We start from the raw sequence: 18,674 nt of genomic DNA on the forward strand, positions 1-18,674 counted from the left end.
GATCTCACTTTGACAGATACTACCTCCTGCTAGAAAGCGTCTGATTCCTCCACTTTCATATGCAATTAGAAACCAGAATTTTCTGGGAAACACTAATTGGAACAAAGGTTTCTATTTGTTTTCCATCATCGAATTATGGAATTGAAGGTGCAGTCGATCTCAACAGGATGTGGGAAACTGGAGTGACTGGATCGCGCTGTCTGTACCTGGGGATTATAGATGCTGCGGTTCCGAGGGTCCAGCTCGGAGATGCCAGTCCTATCCCTCACGTTTCAGCTTGGCTATAAGATCCTGTTGACTGCATTAGGTGCCCGTACGAACACACGAGGCAAACCATCCTTCACCAGACAGCCAAAGGTAACATCGGATGCAAGGCGATGCGAATCAATATAGTAAGAGTATTTTTAGGGAGCCTTGATGGATTGCTGTATTTTGAGCTCAACTCCCAGTGCCAAATGCCCCAGAGCTGACAAAGATGAAGTCACCATTTACTGAGAACATCCATACGGGCCACTGCGCAGGGGAGGGGGCTCAGGATGCCCCGACCAGACCTCCGCTCCTCTTCCGTTGCCGTTTTGGGGAGCACGTCGTCTGTGTTTTTTAGCGGCCTCCGCAGCATTTTGACGAGGTCTTTCTCCCGCCCCCCACCCCCGCCAGGCGGAGCCCACTGGCAGGTAGTGCTTGACCTCCGGTCCCGGCGGCCCACTCCGGTGAGCTTGTAGGACAACACTGTGTAACAGGAATCAATTAATTTCAAGTATCGGGAGGGATCCGGCACGCCGGGCGCTAATGACTCCCCGGCCCTCGCAGAAGGCGGCCCCCCAGAAGGTGGGAGCCCGCTCTGCGGCACTTCTGTCAGCAAGCTGAAGCCGGGGGTCCCTGACACAGCTCTCAATTGCTAGCAGGTTTCTCTCATTGCACCTCATTTGCATGTGGGACATCAATTAGCATGTTTGTTGAGGCTAATTGAATGAAACTCAATCATAGCTCTTAATTGCTTGACTATGTGAAAAGAAATCACATTAATGCAGCTAATTAAGTGTACGGCAATAGATGCAACATAATTAGGAGCGAAATGTAAAAAACAAGGGGTGGCAAAGGTGCGCGGGCAGCCCGCGCATGCAGGGCTGCCGACACTTTTGGGCGCGGGCCCTCTGCTTGGAAAAATAATCCGCAGGGTGAGCGTGGACAACTTGAGAAGAAAAATGCAAATAGGTTTGCAATTACTACTTTTTCAAGCTGTTGAGGGGCAGGAGATGGCACCTCTGGGGGACCTGGCTCTTGAGTGGGCCTCGGGGACTTGTTAAGTGCTGTTTAAAAGTACTTGGTTTTGAATTACCCTCATGCCTTGTTAAAGGGTTTTTCCCTTTTATCTTCCATCAGCATTTTCTACCAGGAACACAGAGAGGGTAGTATCTGGAGCATTTGCATATCAAAATCAAGCCCGCAGTCTTTATTTCACCCAGCGAGGTCCCTTCCTCAGCCCCAGCCACTGCTCAGCCCACTTCTGAGCGGGGGACACTGTTGGGTGGGGGTCGCTTTAATTCCCCGAGTGCCGAGCAGGCAGAGATGAAAGGATGGATTCTTTCAAAACCAGAAAACTCAGCGTCCTTTCTCTGAGGAGAAGCAGAAGCCGGGGACTCACGTGTCTCTGCATTCCACCTGGCTCCGAAGCACCGCCGCGAAGGCTTTCATGGATTGGGAGGTGCATTTTGTAAAGTTTGTAAAAATACAAGAATTGCCAATTTGATATTGCGGTTTTTTTAGAACTAGTCCTTCTGAAGTTCTGGCGCCTAACTCGGGCAAGAAAACAGCCGGCTCACGCTGCGCTCAAGATGGATGTGTCCCTCGCTGCTTTCAGATGCAGAACAGACACTTGGTACATCTCTATAATAATTTTAAATAAAATATCCTGGTTATTGTATGTTAAAACATGCCTATTAGAAGAGCCCATGCTGAGGCTTAGTCACTATCTGATTAGCCTCATTTTAGAGCCCATAAGCAATAAATGCTCAATTACACTCCTGTTATTGTATTTTAATTTGTTAAGAATTGGCATTAAAGAAGAAAGTTATAGCAAGTTGATATTTTTAAAGGAGTAACTATGCAAGAAGGAATTCATTACTCACCAGCCTTAACTTTGGTTTTGAAAGTTGGGTTTGCGTATTGTCGGTGGATGTTAGTGGGAGTGGATTGAAGATGCTGAAGAACAACCTTTTATTTTATGACCTTGACCTGCACTACCCATGATCACTTCCTTCATGTGCATGTCGTGGCCCACCTTCTGCTAAGTGAGCGTCGTTCCTCTATTTCCTCCAGGAGGCCTAGCCCAACTCTCACTGAAGGACACTTGGTCTTTGTTCCATGTCCTTCCAAAACCACTTTTCACAGTCAGTTATGTTTGGGGAGTTCTCAAGCGCCGTCACTGCTGGATGGAATCTTTGAGGCACAGGAAGTCAAATTTCCTAATCCTACCCTTCCCCAAACCCATAACTCTCCCACGATGACCAGAGGACAACTGAGCTCTTTGGGGAGATGAGCACCGCAGCCAGCCTAGGGCGCCTGGGACGGGTCACTGTCTCTGCTCCCAGCTTCCCCGGCTGACGGCGCAAGTGCCCATCTGTCTCTGGGTGGTTTATCTAGGCCCCATCTCACCCCCCCTTGAAGGGTGTCTGAATTGGCCCCCACTGCAGGGGTAGCTGCTGAGCCTCCCCCCATTGGTCTTCAATTCCCTGGTCCTCCTACGTCTAGCCTCTGCTTTTTGAAATTTTTTCTGCACCAAGAATTGACCACCCCACGCAGCGGTTGAGCGCTGGGTTGCGAAGCTGCCCTTGGCCTCTGCGGCGCCGGTTCGATCCCCGGCTGCTCCCCGGCCACCAGAGGAGGGTCCCACATGGCGCGCAGACCCCTCCTGCCGCCCGCTGCTCCCCTCAGCAGTGTCCTTCGGTCCTTCTGCCTGCTCTGCTCCCCGCTCTGGCTCTGGTGAATTCTCTCACCCTCCCGCGCTTCTGACTGTACCCAGTGCATGTATAAACAAAAAACAAACAAACAAACAAATAAATAAATAAACATGCCTCTATTTAAAAAAAAAAAAAAAAGAATTGACCACCCCAGAAGAAGAAGTGGTCTCTAGGCACACCGCGGAATACTATTCACCGGTTGTCAAGAAAGGTGAAGTCTTGCCGTTTTCACCAACATGGATGAGCCCTAAGGGGATTTTGCTAAGGGAGACAAATCAAAAGGAGAAAAACGGGTATCATGTGCTTTCACTTGCTTGCAGAATGTAGAGGGAGGAAAAAAGCAGTCAGAACACAAACAATCCCATAGACTCCAGCGAGAGTCTGGTTGGGCGAGTGGTGGTTACCGGAGCGGGAGGAGGGACTGGGCGGGGGTCAGCCGCGGGGAATGGCGACTAAACGTCCGGTGGTGCGTGTGGGCGGTCAAGGTACTGTGCAGGAGTGAGAGGCTGCACACCTGAGACTTAGAGTGGTAGACCGATGTTACCTCGACGAACAAAAAAACCTGGAACTTAAAGTGGCCATTTGAGGTCTGTCCTTTTAAGATGTCACTGGGGACCCTGAAGCGTCTTTTCCTCCTCGGGGGTGCTTGATGACCTGCTAGGTGTCCGGTTGACGCTGCAGCCGTGGGGTGCTGCTTGAGCCCACAGCTGGTGAGCCACAGCTCTCGGGCCGTGGCAGTAGCGTTCCATCCCTTGCTCTGCCGCTCGAGTATCGCAGCTGCAGTGTTAGCGTGGACTGGCGGGGGCTTCGCAGCAGCCGTCCGGGGGCACAGAGGCCGAGAGCGCTGGAGCTGCATGCCCGTGGTGCCGGGAGCCGAGCTGCCTGCGTGGACAGAGGGGCGGGGCCGGGTTGCTGTATGCAAGTGAGATTTCCCATCAGTGCAGATCTGACTGCTTGAAAGTTTGTCAAGCCGTGATTGGCCAAATCTCTCTCCTGGGCGTGGGTGCCCATGTGGCCCCATCTTCTGGGCCATGGACACGTCCGTCTGTGGACACGTCTGTGTGTCTCAACCTGGCCAGGGGCTTGGCCGTGCCTGGGACCTGACCCGCGCCGGTCCCGTCTCTGCTTGGTGGTTCCCAAGACTGGGGTGCCTCCAGCGCACCACTGTCCCCATCACACTGTCCCCCCGGGCGTGGCCTGCGCACCCGTGGAGAGCCTTCTGTTGAGGAGTTGCCCGTCCTCTTGCTCGGCCTGGGCTGGTCCCGCCTCTCGTTGCTGAGGTCGCGGGGCGAGGTCTCTGCGCTGGACACTCAGGGCCTGTCCTTGGCCTCCCCCGCTCCCCACCGCCCACTCCGTCAAGAGAATTCATGTTCGACTCACTTCCCGGCAGCCAGAGTCTTGTACTTTGGTTCCTTTCTCTGCAGCTCTTCTTATCGCTCAGTGTCTTCCTCGTTGACAAGCCGGCGGCCACGTCTCCAGCCTGTGCCTGCCGGCGTCCGCCGTGTCCTGCAATCCCCACAACGCCTCTCCGTGCCCCCGGGGCTTCCTCGCGCCGCCCCCTTTTCTCAGCCAGGCTGGGGCCTCCAGCCCTTGCACTCTGCTTCTAGAACTTGGTCTGGTCTCTCTGCCTCGGTTGGCTCCTCTGCTCGGCCGTCACAAGTGGACCGTGCGTGTTTCCTGCCTCCCGGGGGCCCGGGGCGGGCCACGCGCTGGTTTGTGCTGCGGTTCTTCTAAAATGACAGGGACCTGAACCGATTCCTTAATTCTAAATACAAATTACTTTTGTTCACTTAATATTATTTTTTAAAAATCGTCAAGATTCTATCCAAGAAGATCTGTTTGTCCCAGTTCTTGCTTGCTTTAGAGCACTTGCCGTACCGTTTGCCCAGGAGTGATGTCGGCAGTGCCCTTGTGCTGTGTGGTGTCAGTGGCGTGTTTCCCAGGACAGGGGCTTCTTACCCCCCAGGGTACATTACAGGATCACTAACCCCCAACGCTCCAGCAGGCCCCCGCCTCCCCCGGCCCCGCCACCAGCCATTTGGGCATTACTTACTCCAGACTGAGTTGTTGAGTTGTTAGGTGATTTGCAAAGAGCTTTGCTGTCCACCTGGCCTTCCCGTGGCCCCCTGGGAGCTGCCATTCACCTCCAGTGAGTAGAAACAGATGCTTCCTCTGAGCCAGGGAGCCGCTAGGAGAAACCTGAGCAGCAGTCAGTGCACCTTCCTCCTCAACTTCCCCGCTGCCATCCCAGGAGCACCGCCCGCCTTCAGCACATGGGCCAGCCTCTGGGTCCTTCAGGAGGTGCTAGGCCTTTTACTCAGAGTCTTCACCTGCGTTGTCCTGAGACAGCTTCCATCTGATCTAGATGCTTGATGCTCCAGGAACTTGACCCAAAACTTCCAGCAGAGCCTCGGCTCTTACTGTGGCATTGAATACACGGTCATTGGAAATTGTTCCCCGGCTGGTTGCGAGTTCCCCTTGATGGAAGGTTCTAGGCATGTACTTGGGTCCCCAGGGCCTGGGTTTGCTCAGGGCACATGGGCAGAGCCCTGATTCCAACGCAACGATGTCACCAGACTGGACCAATCAGAGCATCCTTATTTTTAAAGCACTCGCCGCCATGGGAGGCCGGGGACACCAGCCATGATGTCTGCTAGAACCATGTGTCCTGGACCCCATCCTCTTTCTAACCTCTCCTGCCCTTTGACATTTCCCACAGGATTACATGCAGAACGTGCACGGTAAAGAGATCGATCTTTTGAGAACCACTGTGAAAGTGCCAGGGAAGAGGCCGCCCCGCGCCACGTCGGCCTGCGCGCCCATCTCCAGCCCTAAAGCCAACGGCCTGTCCAAGGACATGAGCAGTTTACACATCTCCCCGAATTCAGGTGAGCTCCCGCCACGCGCCCGCACACGTCGGGGGAGGCAGCGCTGCTGGGGCGGGGCCCTCCGGGGCTCTTTCGATCCAGTGTAGCTTGCAGCCGTGTGTTGGGGAAGCCGCGTCTCTGATGTGTCGGGTCCTTTGCTCCAGGGGTTCTGTGAGGCCCCAGCCATCCTGCACTTGGGGGCTCAGCTGCCCGAGCTGGACCCACAGGTCCTCCCCGAGCTGGGTGTGTGAAAGCTGTTCTGCCTGCGAGGGAAGGGCCTTTCCAAAGAGAAACATTCATTGCTGGAGTCTCAAGGCCGGTATTGACAGATTTGTAGGGACTGAGTATCTAGAACTGGAGAAGACATTTGGAGCAAGGTTTCAAGGGGGCTGCTGGGCCTGCGGACATTTAAATCCTCTCGTTTTATGCGTTACCTGCTGTATCATTCTTCACACGACTTCAGCGTGCCGACTTCAGCGTGCCTTCCTCTCTGGCGGAGGAGACTCTTTCTGTTCAGGATCAGGGGGAGTGAGTGTTTGCTCGGAATCAGGTGTGTTTAGAAATCCCCAGCCTCTGGCCACCGGCAGCTGCTCCCAGTGGCTTCTGTGTAGGCGCCTTTGGGGCAGGGTGTTCTGTCCAGCCGCCCGCGCTGCTCATCAGAGAAAGGCGCTGAGGACCGCTCAGTCCCAACCAGCTGGCTGCTGCAGCGTCTGCACCCTTCGCGCATTTTAGCTGTTTTCTCCAGCAAAAAAGCCCCTTTCTTCTCTCCAACCTCCATCCCAGCCTCTCAGCATCCATCCCTGTCCTGCAGTCATCTCTCGCGTGTGCCCCCACCGCAGCCCTTTTCTGAAATGCCCTGTGCTTCGAAAGAGATGATGTCTGCGGCGGAGCGATGTTGGTTGGTGAACACAGGGTGATGAAAAGGAGTCAGGGTCTGGGGTCCACCAGCCGGGTCCATCTGCCACCTGGGGTGGCAGGGCCGGAGGCAGCCAGCCCACCAGTGCTGGCCGCCCGTCGGACTGGTCTGGCCTGCCTGCCGGCGACACAGATGTGGGGGCCGCAGAGAGAACACGCGACGGGCGGAGGCTCGGCCCGTCCGGCAGACTCGTTGCCGGTGGTCGAAACAGCCTGGGCTTTCCGCTAGCGAGACCGCGTCATCCAGGAAGTCAATGGGCTGCTGCCCTGCAGCTCTTGTGACTGACGGGCCTTCCTCCGAGACACACGGAGCTCCCTTTGCAAGGCAGAGAGTGGACACTGGGGGGCGAGAAAGGAAGTTCCCAAGGGGGGATGAAATGCCGACAGTGAATGGAAACTGACGTCTTCGTTCCTTGATCCGCTGACATCTCTCTGCGCGCCTGTTCTTTACCGGAACTGCGTGCGCTGCTGGTCCCGAACCTGTGTCTTCCAGAACCTACATGGGGCATCTTATAACCGATGGATGCTCTGTTTCTTCTCCTGGCCCATCCTCACATGGCTACTCACTTGCTCATTTGCTGGTGCCAGCCCACAAGGCTCACGGGCCGTCTGGTGTGTGTTTCTGATGGGTGTTGGGCCCTGGGGGTGGAGAAGAGGAGCCAAGGTTCCCCGCGCCCCTCAGCTGGGGAGAGATCAGCGGGGAGTAGATGCCATTCAGCGTAGCAGCCACAGCGGGGCGCCGAGGGTCCTCCGTAGGGCACCAAGGGTCCCCCATGGATGTGGTCAGCTCTGCCTGGAGGTGGGGCGTGGCTTCGGGCCAGAGCTCCGCGGGCGATGAGATAACAGGATTCTGCCAGGCGTGCGGAGGGCCCGGCCTGCTGATTTGAAGGTGCTGCGTGTGTGACATTTGGGGTTTCAACTTGTTCATCTTCAGACTTGTCATCTCTCGTGCTCAACTGCCCCTGGTCCGAAGGAACCATAATGTCTGATAAAAGAAACTGCACAGCACCCAGTAACCCCTCGCACACCACGGCGTAGGTGGTGGTGGGGGCCGAGGGGCGGTGAGTGCCCTCTGAGGCCTGGCGATGCCTTGTTCGCTCTCCTAAGTCCCGGCACCGGGCGATGGGCGAGTTGTGGCACCATGCAGAGGTCCTCCCGCGCTGTGCCCTCGGTCACTGCAGCGTGTCCTTCCTGCCCTGGCTCAGTCCCCACAAAGGGAGCCTGGCTGGTCCCCCTTTTCTCTGGATCACAAGGTGGGAGGTGGTGGTGACCTGGGCAGCTCCTCTGGCCCCTGGTGCCCTGTCGGTTAGCCAGTGCAAACCCCAAGCTCTGTGACTCAGCCATGGGGGTGCTGTGAGCAGAGGCCACTTTATTAAAACATTGTGAAAATTTAATTTACATTGGCCTCATCTAAAACAGAAAATTAATCTATAAAATGATACTCTCTTTCTTGTTTAAGAAATTAAGGCTTTGGGGGGATTTGAGTTTTATAATTTAAATTACTCTTTGAAAATTGAGTTTGCTCCATGGTTCATAGAATGCTCTGTCACATGAAGAATTCCAGCACAGCCCATTTAATTTGAAGTAAACTGATGCTACTTTTGAGTGATGGACTTTGAGCTAAAAATAGGTATTAGCTATTTTAGAGCTATTTGCCAAAGCACGTAACAAGCTGCTTAATCGCCTCTCTTGACTCATTTGAATTCTGTTTGGTTTTAGAGCTCTGGATTGCAGTGGGATGTTTGTTTCTTTTGATGCTTCCTGTTCTTTCTTACGCGTTTTCGTATCTCGGTGCCATTGAATTAGCTTAATGTTTTGTGCCTTCCTTCCCAGTCCCTGTTCCGTTCCCATAGACCGGATACAAGATGTGCCGAAATCTTTGTAACACTTCATATCGCCTTCGAATAAGAACCCATGGCGACCGAGAGCCCCATTCAGTCATTGGGAATAAGCGTTTCTAAGATTCTCGATACATATTTCCAACTTGATCTCTAGAAAGATTGTGTATAAAATATCCTTCCATCCATCAAATGAGCACCCATTTCACCCACACGCACCCAGTACCATGGTGGCTGTCGTTGCTAGACTCTGCTCATCTGATAAGCAATACAAATACCTAGTGCTTTGTTTTTCTGAATTTCGTCAGTTGCTAGTGAGACCGAACGTGTTATGTGTGCACTGGTCATACAGGTTTCTTGTGCTGCAATTTCAATGCCCATTTTTGCGCTAGGTGCTTTTTTTCCTTATTGATACTTAAGAACTCTTTGCTTATTAAGGATACTAAAACTTTAATATATTTTAATTAATACGAGGATATTAGCACTCTTTAATATATCAGTAGTTTATCTGCTTATAAATTTTTGGCCTTCTTTACTATAGAAGTTTCTCTCTTTTTAATAATAACCAAACTGCAGATCTTGTGTTTCTGTCTTCTACCTTCAGTATTTAGAAAATCCTGAAAGCAGATCACATGTCATAGGTATGTATTTCTGAGTTTTATTAGTGTTTCTTTTTCCCTTTTTTTAGACCCATTATCCACTCTTAATTCGTTGGGTCTATTATATTTGATAAGAAATGTAATTGAACTTTTTTAAAGATTTATTTATTTATGCACACAAGAACTGGGGTATAAGCCAGAGTTGTAGGGGGTGAGAGGATTCACCAGAGACAGAGTGGGGAGCAGAACAGGCAGACTGACTGAACTACACTGCTGAGGGGAGCAGCAGGCAAGTCAGGAGAGGTCTGCTGCGCCATATGGGCAGTTCCTTGGCTGGGGATCAAACTCGTGCTGCAGTGGCTGCAGACAGCTTCGTAGGTTGCGTCTTAACCCCTTGCGCTGCCAGGGAGGCCCACTAATTGAACTTTTAACTCAAGTGATAACTGTCCTTCCTCTCTCTACTGTTCATTCTGCTGGCGCTTGTATTGCACTGCTAACTTGTTGAATCAAATTGGCTTTGTTTTTAGATCTGACTCTGCTGCATTGACCAACTGTCTCCACATTGCCTTACCTTGTGGATTTACTGCATTGTCTCAGATTTATGACTCAGTTTATATCTGAGCGTAGCACAATTTATTATTACTCTTAATCCTCCCGTTTTCTCCTGGTCATTCTACCCATTCATTTTCCCGATGAACCTCAGAATAATCAGAAACCTTCTCTTCCCTGAAAATAATCCCAATGTGACTCTAATTGGGGTTGCTTTTAACCTATTTATTGTTTGTGGAGGAACAGACATCTACTAATAAATTTATTTATTACAATAAGTTATTTATGTATAATATTACTAGATTATTGATTTTTTTTAAGATTTATTTATTCATGCATAGAAGAACCAGGGTATAGGCCAGATGTGCAGGAGGGTGAGAAGATTCACCAGAGACAGAGTGGGGAACAGAACAGGCAGACTGACTGAAATACACTGCTGAGGGGAGCAGCAGGCGGGACAGGAGAGGTCTGCTGCCCCATGTGGGTATCTCCCTGGCAGGCCAGGGTTGAACCCACGCTGCAGAGGCTGCGGACAGCTTCACAGCACTGCGCTCAACCCCCTGCGTCACCAGGGTAGCCGTTTATTAATTTTTTAATAAATTAAATTATTTATTATTATGGAACATAATTCTTCTCCAGTGTATTCACATTTATTTCATATCCCTAGTAAAGTGTAATACTTTTTACTTGTAGATCCTATATGTGTCTTGTTAAAACATTCTGTTGGTTTATAATTTTTGGTGAATTGTGAGGATAATCTTTTTTGCAAGGGTGAGAGGGTATTGGCTTTTGTATCATCTGACTGATAAGAAATAAGAAGGCTCCTCTGTTATTTTTTATATCCAGCCTTCTTTCTTACTGAACTCTTACTAGTTTGACTGGTTATTTGGATGCATCTCTTGATTTTCTAGTACACAACCATAATGCCTTCCGTACTTCAAGCAGCCTGATGCCCAGCTGTGGGTCATTGTTGACTTGTAACCATTTTAAACCAAACCAATTAAGTGATTTGGTCATCAGTTCGCTTTGCCTCCTGTGCCATTTATTTAGCATCACTATCGAGCCTGCCGTGTGCTCAGCCCGATGAGTGCTCTGGAGATTCAGGGGGAGGGTTGCAGGACCCTCCTCTAAGGAAGGGCCTTCCCTCCAGTTGGGGTGAAGTCGGAAGATAAACAAACACACAAATGAGACCTTCAAGGCTGGAAATAAATGCTCAAGGGCAATTGGTTAAAATTACTGTTGAGAAAGTAGCCTGTGTCCATCCTCGTGTTGGGGTGAGACTCAGCAGTGCTGGGGGGCTGCCCACATCCCAGACATTCAGAGGCTGGAAACGTGGCGCTTGTGATGTCAGGGTTTGCCATGGGCTTGGGGAGAAGAGGAAACTCACAACGATCCACACGCGCCTCACATCTGCTCACAGGTTGCCCAGAAAACCCCTTCACCCGCCGAATCAGCCCACATGCTCTTTTTTATGAAATCAAGGTGTCTGTGGAAAATGGGAGTGGAAGTGTGGAGGACCCAGGTAAACAAAAAGGATGAGTTGACTTTAGAAAAAAAGAATTTAAGAGGAAACTACAGCTACTCTCATCAGAAAGATTTAGGAGGCCAGTTATTGTAGCCATAAAATGAAACAAACAGAAGATTATATGAAGCCAAAGAAAGAGTTCTTAGAAATTATAGGAAAAAAAGGAAAAAAAAAATAAAAATTCAGTAGAGGAGTTAAAATCTGTAAGGAACTAACAATGATTGTTAATCAAAGATATAATAGAAGAAAAGATGTGAGCTCCGTCATGCTGGTGTCTTCCCATCTGAATCGGCAAGTGTCGAGTTGGCTGGAGAGGAAGCTTGTTAAACAGAAAATCCAAAAAAATCTCCCAACATAGGAGGGGGGTCTTCGGACTTTCAAGAGCAACACTGTGGACCACCAGATAACGGGAGATTCCCTTCTGAGGACAAATCATCTTGAACCCAGAAGTCTGTGCAAAACCAAACTATTTTCAATCAAGTGTGAAGGTAGGAAAAAAAAAGACATTTTTAGATGACATTCAGAGATATAGAACATTTCCCTCTCAATGACTTTTTGAAAAAATTACTTAAGCATCTATTCCAGCAAGTAGAAGGGGAAGAGGAAGGAGGCTCCAAAAAGTATGTCTTCATTCTGACCTGGCTAAATTCCTTCCCCGTCACATCTTCCTCCAGGATCACTAGCTCAGGGTGCCCGGGGTAGTGCCTTCCTTTCCAGTCCTTTGGCACGGAACTCACATTGCCCTAAGTCACAATCTAGTGAGCATCCATCAGAAGCTGCATTTTAGAGAATCTCCGGCTGTAATGCGTGTGCACGTCCAGGCAGGCAGGCAATGCCCAGACGTGTTGTGTGACTTGAGTTTGGAAGAATAATACCCACATACGGTCGAAAGCAGTGCGGTGTCAGCTCTGACAGTTGGTTGGGCCTTTCAGTAGAGAGCGGAACATAATGGCCAACAGTAGGGTTTCGGAAGTCAGAAACCCTAAACTGAGTCCCACCTCATCTCCCCCATCCTAGGACCTGATGCGGTTATCTGTCTGAACTTCAGCTTCCTCATCCTGAAAATGGGACATGGAGACTCCCTCCATTCTCGTGAGGATAATGTGCGCGTCCCGCCGAAGCTTGGCCCAGGAACTTCTCAGGACCCCCCAGAACAGCTGTGCTCCTCACCGGCAAGGAAGGAAGATGAGACAGAAACTAGGTTTTCGATTAACTTTTTCGGTGCCATAAAGTATCTGTTCATGTAGTCTCTGAGTACAGGTAGCAAGTTACAGGTCAAAACCCAGTGCCCCCCAACACTCCCCCTTCTTCGGGCGGGGTGGTGCAGAACCCCTCCCCTGGGCCCACCCCGTTCTGCGTGACCCTTCCTCTCTGTTCCCGCCTTATCCAGAAGACGGACCCCTTCCGCTCCCTAACGTGTGTCTTTGTGTTGGGTTCTTGCAGCTCTGAGTGTTTTCCCCTAACCAGATGGATGCCTGGACCTTTGTAAGATGAGACCCCCCACCCCACGCCCCCTCCCCCCACTTCAGGCCCCCAGTGGTTCCAACATATTAAAGCCAGGGGTGGGGGCGGGGCCCGGCGCGCGTCTGCGTGTGAACCGCCGTTGACATCCTCCGTCTCAACCATGCTGTTTTCCTCCACACTTCAGTAATCAGGACATCCAGCAACCCCATAAAAAACCAAACTAATAGCATGAATATTCAGTGACCTAGAATACTAATTATCGTCATGAATATTAATGGCATCGGACTGGCTTTCCTCTCCTCTTCCTCTGCCGTCCTTTCTGCCTCTCTCCCCCTCTCTCCTTTTTTCCACTTAGCCGGCTCTAAAGATGGGTCATAATGAGAGCATTTAAGAGAGAGCGCGCTCTCCGCCGTGACAGGGACTGGGGTAATAAGGAGAGCTTGATTAACGCGGTGCACTTGGGGGAGAGATGAGAGGCTTCACGTGGGCCTGCTCGGGGGAGGCGATGAGACACCGGCGGCTGTGTTGCTGCTCCCGGAGATTAATGAGGCCTAAGAGTGCATTAGGAACAGTGACAAAGGTTTGATCTAATGGGCTCAGTCATTTTTCCTTTGAGTGACAGACGCACAGAAGTAATTGGCTGTGCAGAATGGCAGCTCATTGGCGGTACTTAAGGATACATTATCCCCGTTGTGTGGCCCGCAGAGGCTGTTTATCAAAACTGCTCACACTGCAGACGCCGAGTCGCTAAGCTGCTGTTACAGTGGTAATAGCTATTAAAAAAAAAAAATAACGCCACATCAAAACTCGATCCGTGCTTGTCTCCTAGAAACAAAGTTTTTCTTTGTTTAGTTTCAAATGGTCTAGAAAACATTTTAATAACTCCGGAGTCCCCTCTGCGGACCCTGGCGCTGGGCCTGCCGCCTGCTCTGGTCCCGGTGGGTCCGGACAGCCCCAGAACACGAGCCGCGCGGGCCCCCGCCTCGGCCCCACAACGTCCACACCCCACAGCATCGCTGCTCAAGGTACTTACTGGGTGCTCTGCTGAACACCCTGCCAGCGACTGGGTAGAACATTCTGGAAAGAGGTCTTCTGGGTTACTGTACTGTAAACAAACATCCCAAAACCAACCTCGTCTGCTCTCGGCCGCCGTAAAGCAGGGTTCTTGTTTTGAGTAGATTTGGACAACTATTTCTAATTCATTCTTCTTAGGGGAAAAAAAAAATGAACATGTGGCGGGGTTTCTTGTGACTGGAATCCCAGGAATTTGGCTGCCTCTGACCTTCAGGGCACTGGAGTTGGTACCGAGCTCTAACGAGAGTTGCCGCTCTTGGGCTTCCGTGAGAAATGCCCCCGTGGGCCGTCTCTGTGTTCCCGCATTCCCCCCAGGGAGGGGCAGGCAAATGCGTGCTGCCCTGATTCCATCATTAAACCACAAACCCTGTGAGGTGGAGACCGTCACTTCTCTTTGTTGTTCTCTCCTGGTTTCGTGACCTCCAAGTTATTTGTTCGGGTAAATGTGACTGAGCGTGACCCACAGCGGCCAGTGTGTGGGGGGTGGGGGGTCACTGTTCCTTCCGGCACTGCCCCCGCTTCTGTGGCGGGGCCCGCCACGGCCCTCCCGATTAAGGACGCCGGCTTCCGTCACGTGCGCTCTGAACGAGCGTTCTTTTCTGTAAGAAACGACAAGGCATGTGGTCCTTCATGATTTCAGTTATAAATGTGGGGGGAGGGGGGTGCTGAGTATTCAGCCTCCGTGGGAGCAGACAGATCCATCAGTAACAGTTGCTTAAGAAACTCAAAGCTGTGTGTGTGTGTGTGTGTGTGTGTGTGTGTGTGTGTGTGTGTGGTGCTAGGTATTTCCGTCCTTGCTGTGGCGCCGTCAGACCAGCAGGATGGCCCTTGTGGGGAGAGCCCTAGGTGGCCTCAGCACGAGGGCCAGGGTCGGCGGCCTGAGCAGGGGCCCTTGGTCCCGGTCCGTCTGTCGTTGGCCAGCTGCCCACCTTGACAAAGGGGAATTTCTCAAAGTAGCCACAACGCAGGGCATCTTCAAACCTGGTGGCCTGGTAGCTTGTCATCACCATTACTGCAGGGAACATTCGTCTTTCTAGAACCTTCTAGTGAGTGGTAGAATCCAAAAACATCCTTCCCGTAGCCCCTTCCCTTGTTTGGAGTTGTCTGCAGGGGTGTTCCCCAGCTCTCACCCCTACCTGGGGGCCTGCTCCTTTGTAAAGCCATTTTACGAGGACAGAAAGGGAGAGAGAGAAGTCAAGGTGAGCCCTTGGGGCAGAGCCACGTCCGCCTTGCCGGCCCCCGGAAAGGGACCGAAACCCAGTGCCAGGCGAGCCTGTCCCCACACAGCGCTGTCAGATCAAGGTGAAGTCTGTGAAAAGACACCAAATGCATGTATCGTATAAAGGAGAGAGGGTGTTTTGAAGACGGAACTATGACGCATCAATAGTTGCGCCCCCGGGGCTGGAGCACCTAATGAGGGAGCGGGGACTAGATAGGTTGTCTCGGGTCTACGGTCTAGGAACGTTTTTGCTTGAATGTTCTCCTTGTATTTTGTGGGTTAAAAGAGTCCTTGGCTTTACCTCCCTCTGGGATACGCTGCCTCGTTATCTCTGCATCACACAGACGTGTCCGCGTGACACACGCCAAGAGGCGGGTCAGCACCGTGTGAATAAGATGAGCAAACACGGCGACGCTGGTGCCGTGAACACCTCCCACCTGCACTTGTAGGTGTCGCCCAAGAGTATAACAGCGGGTGAGACTCGGGGTGCAGGCTCGGGGCTGCGTGGTAGCGGGGAGCAGCAGACTGTCTGGGAGCGAATCTTTGAACCTCTTTCTAAATAGCATGCTTAAATGAGAACTTCCCTCCAGTGTGCTCACATTTCCATCCCGAAGGGTGCCCAGCACCACGGTAGGCCCAACCCTACGAGGGGCGGTGACCCCGATGGGGTGCGAGCAGGTCTCTGGCTTCCAGGCTGCCCTCTTCACCATCGGGTGACACTGCCTGCCCCTGCCCGCCTCGCCTCCAGGCACGTGACTCCCCCCTTCCTCACCTTGTCTTGATTCTGTGCCTCCGACGGCATTGGCCAAGCCATTGTCCTGCTTGTGGAATTTGGGGGGATGTGAGTGGCACTCACTTGTCCCATGCTGAGCCCCAGCTTGGCCCGCGGGGCAGCATCCGGAGATCCCGTGGATCAAGTGTGTGTGGGGGCTCATGGGAAGTGATGACAGCCCCCCAGGCACAGCAGCAGCTGGAGCAGCTTCCCCCAAGACCCACCATCCCGACAGAGGCGGAGGACATGGACCTCTAGATCCTAAAGACAGACAAAAGCAGCCTTTTTTTTTTTTTTTTTTTTTTTTTTTGCTAAATAATAAACTGTAAAGGAAAACCCAGTGTTGGCGAAATTAACAACAACCAATATCTGCAGAAACTTTGCTTCATAGACTTTGGTCCCCATCCTTACGTCAGCACGGCACGTGCTGCTGCTTCGTCAGCATTGATGGCTGTTGGGCCCATCCTGCAAAGCCAGGACCGAGTTATTTTCCAGATGCCACTGGCCACTACGAAATTGACTAGCAGGGAGTGTCATGCGTGGGAAAGACATCAAGGCTGTCTGACCCAGTTCTTCTGGAACTGTATCCCATGGAAAGAACTACAGGTAGCTGCCCTTGTTTTTAATAGGAGGGAATTGCGGGCAACCAGAGCCAGCGACGTCGAATCAGTTACCGACATTAAATAAGGTGTTGCAGGGTTAAAGTTATTGTGAAGATGATGGAAAGCTGAAGGAGGGCATAGGAAGAAGCACAATATAAAGTGCCCTAGCCAAGGAAAGTGGGTGCTCATGTTCCAGAAAGCCGGGTGAGTTCAGCAGGAGTCATGGGAGACCTCTGCTAATTTGGGATTTGCGTGTCTCAGTAATTTCACAGGGTGAGTTTTAAGGAATGTGCACCACAGAGTGGGCTCACCGTGTCCCCGAGGCGCCATGCTCAGAACGGGGGACCAGAGCACGCGGCTGGGCAGTGATCGTGCAGCAGTGCCAGGATTTTAATTCTGAGCGTGGCCTGGCCGTGGTGTTCTTTCAAGCAGTTATCACGTAGCCGTGACAACGGGCCTGGCCTCGGCACATTATTACTCCTCTGATAAGCATCCTGGGGGAATAGATGACCAGAGAACCACCGAGTCCCATCTCCGCAGCAGGTCTGTGGCGTGCCTGCGTGTGCGGCACACCACGGCAGAGTCCTGCTCGGCTCGTCCTTAGGGCCCCAAATGTGTCCTTGGAAAAAATCCTCTTAGCCCAGCCCAAACCCCCACTGGCCAAGAAGAGGGCAGGTTTCCAATGCAAATAGTGTGGCGGGCGGGCCTGCTCGCGGGCCCTTAAATCATCCGTATCTCACTTTTTATGGGAGTGCTGCGAATTGCCTCCTTTTGGGTTGATAATGAGAGGAGGCAGCAGATGGCGCGGCCTCTGGAAGTGAGGTGCGGCCCGAATTGCCGCCCGCCCCATCCCGGCCCCGAGAGCAGGGGGAGTGGGAGGCTGAGGCTGTGCCCTCGGAGCTCGGGGGGTCGTGAGCGCCCCTCAGGGGAGGCGTCGAGGAGTAAGTCCCTGCCGGCCCGCGTCCGTCCTCGTGGGTTGTCTGAATCAGGAAATTCCACGGTGGACATACATCGTGTCACACCCACGTGCTCCCGCGGCCGCCGGTGCCGGGACCACTCTGCGGAGTCGCCGAGGCCGCCGCGCTTTTTCAGGCTATTGAACCGGGAAGTCAGATGCCAAGTATTGTTTTCCCAGGTGAAGCCTTTGGTGAGGTTCAGACCAAAATTGGGAAGTGCAGTGAGCAGATGTATCTGAAGAGATGAGTGTTGCTGGATCTTTCTGGGAACGCTCTGAAAAGCCTCATTTCAGAGCATATTTTTAAAAAATCCGAACCGTCTATTTTTAATGTAATAAGCCTGTAGCTTAAAAGAGGAAGTGTGTCTTTGATGTCATTTGGCGGATGAACACATTCCCGCTCAATAGAAAGCAGCATCTTTTCCAGGCTCGTTGGAGATCAGCTCAGGCAACACACTGGCACTCATTCAGCTATAAATGCCACATTCGCTTTGAAATGCAAATTGTTTAAAGAAAAATAGCATATGGTGGAGGTAAGTACCTTTTCAAATCAACTCTTACCCTTTAGGGGTATCGTGAAGCTAAAATTATTCTTTGGGAAGAATCTGGCGCTTTTGACCATGGACGCTTGCGTTAATCAGGGGGTCCAGCGAGCAGGCACACCCCCACAGCAAGGAGGTGGTGTGGGCTCGGGATTAGCATGGTAATGGAGCCGCCCCCCTGCTAGTCCCGGCCAGTGGCCAGCTGGCCCTGAGGGCTGCGTGAGGAAACACGCTTTCTGAGTTCAGAGGCGCTGGGGGGCCCAGCCAAGTATCTCGTGGTAACGCAGGTACTACTGGGGGGCAAATGTGGAGACCAAAGCCGAATAGGTTCCTCTGTGACCCCCTCTCGGTGGAGGCCAGTGCCCCAGACCACGTGGGCCAGGCTACTCCTCGGGACTGGACGCTGGGCGGCCTGACCATCGGGCTGATTTTAGGACGTGCACACAGAAAACGCCAGCTCCTGAGTAAGCTGGGCAGGTGGGCAGGGTCGGGGCGTGCAGGTCAGGAGGCAGGTGGCTAGCCCCCAGGGGCCCCCATGGGGGTCATCACTGTCTGGTTCCCCCACGGGCCAGCTCGCCAGCACCTGCACAGGGTGACCATCGGCCTCACCCGGCTATGACACACCGCCAGGACCCGTGTGCCTGCTCTGCGTGTCTTTCGAGCGTGACTTCCCCTTGCGTGGACCCCGCAGAGAGCCTGTGGGGGCACAGTCGGCCACGTCAGCTTGGGGCCATTCTGATGCTGCTGCTGTGCACGTCCTGGACACTTCCCCGGGGGCGTGTTTGCTGGACAG

General features: G+C 52.3%; 1 protein-coding gene across 2 annotated transcripts in view; it reads left to right on the forward strand.

Moving 5' to 3' along the window:
• Positions 1-18,674, forward strand: part of AGAP1 (ArfGAP with GTPase domain, ankyrin repeat and PH domain 1) — a gene marked incomplete at both ends in the record, with an annotated part of 360,154 nt that overhangs the window by 225,870 nt on the left and 115,610 nt on the right. For both annotated transcript variants that reach the window (XM_084255022.1, XM_084255023.1), the window contains one exon: positions 5,680-5,848. In XM_084255022.1, the coding sequence (XP_084111148.1) occupies positions 5,680-5,848 (169 nt within the window). The remainder of the gene's footprint in view (positions 1-5,679; positions 5,849-18,674) is intronic.

Source organism: Talpa europaea (genome assembly GCF_964194135.1).
Source record: "Talpa europaea genome assembly, chromosome: 1".
Lineage (NCBI taxonomy): Eukaryota > Metazoa > Chordata > Mammalia > Eulipotyphla > Talpidae > Talpa > Talpa europaea.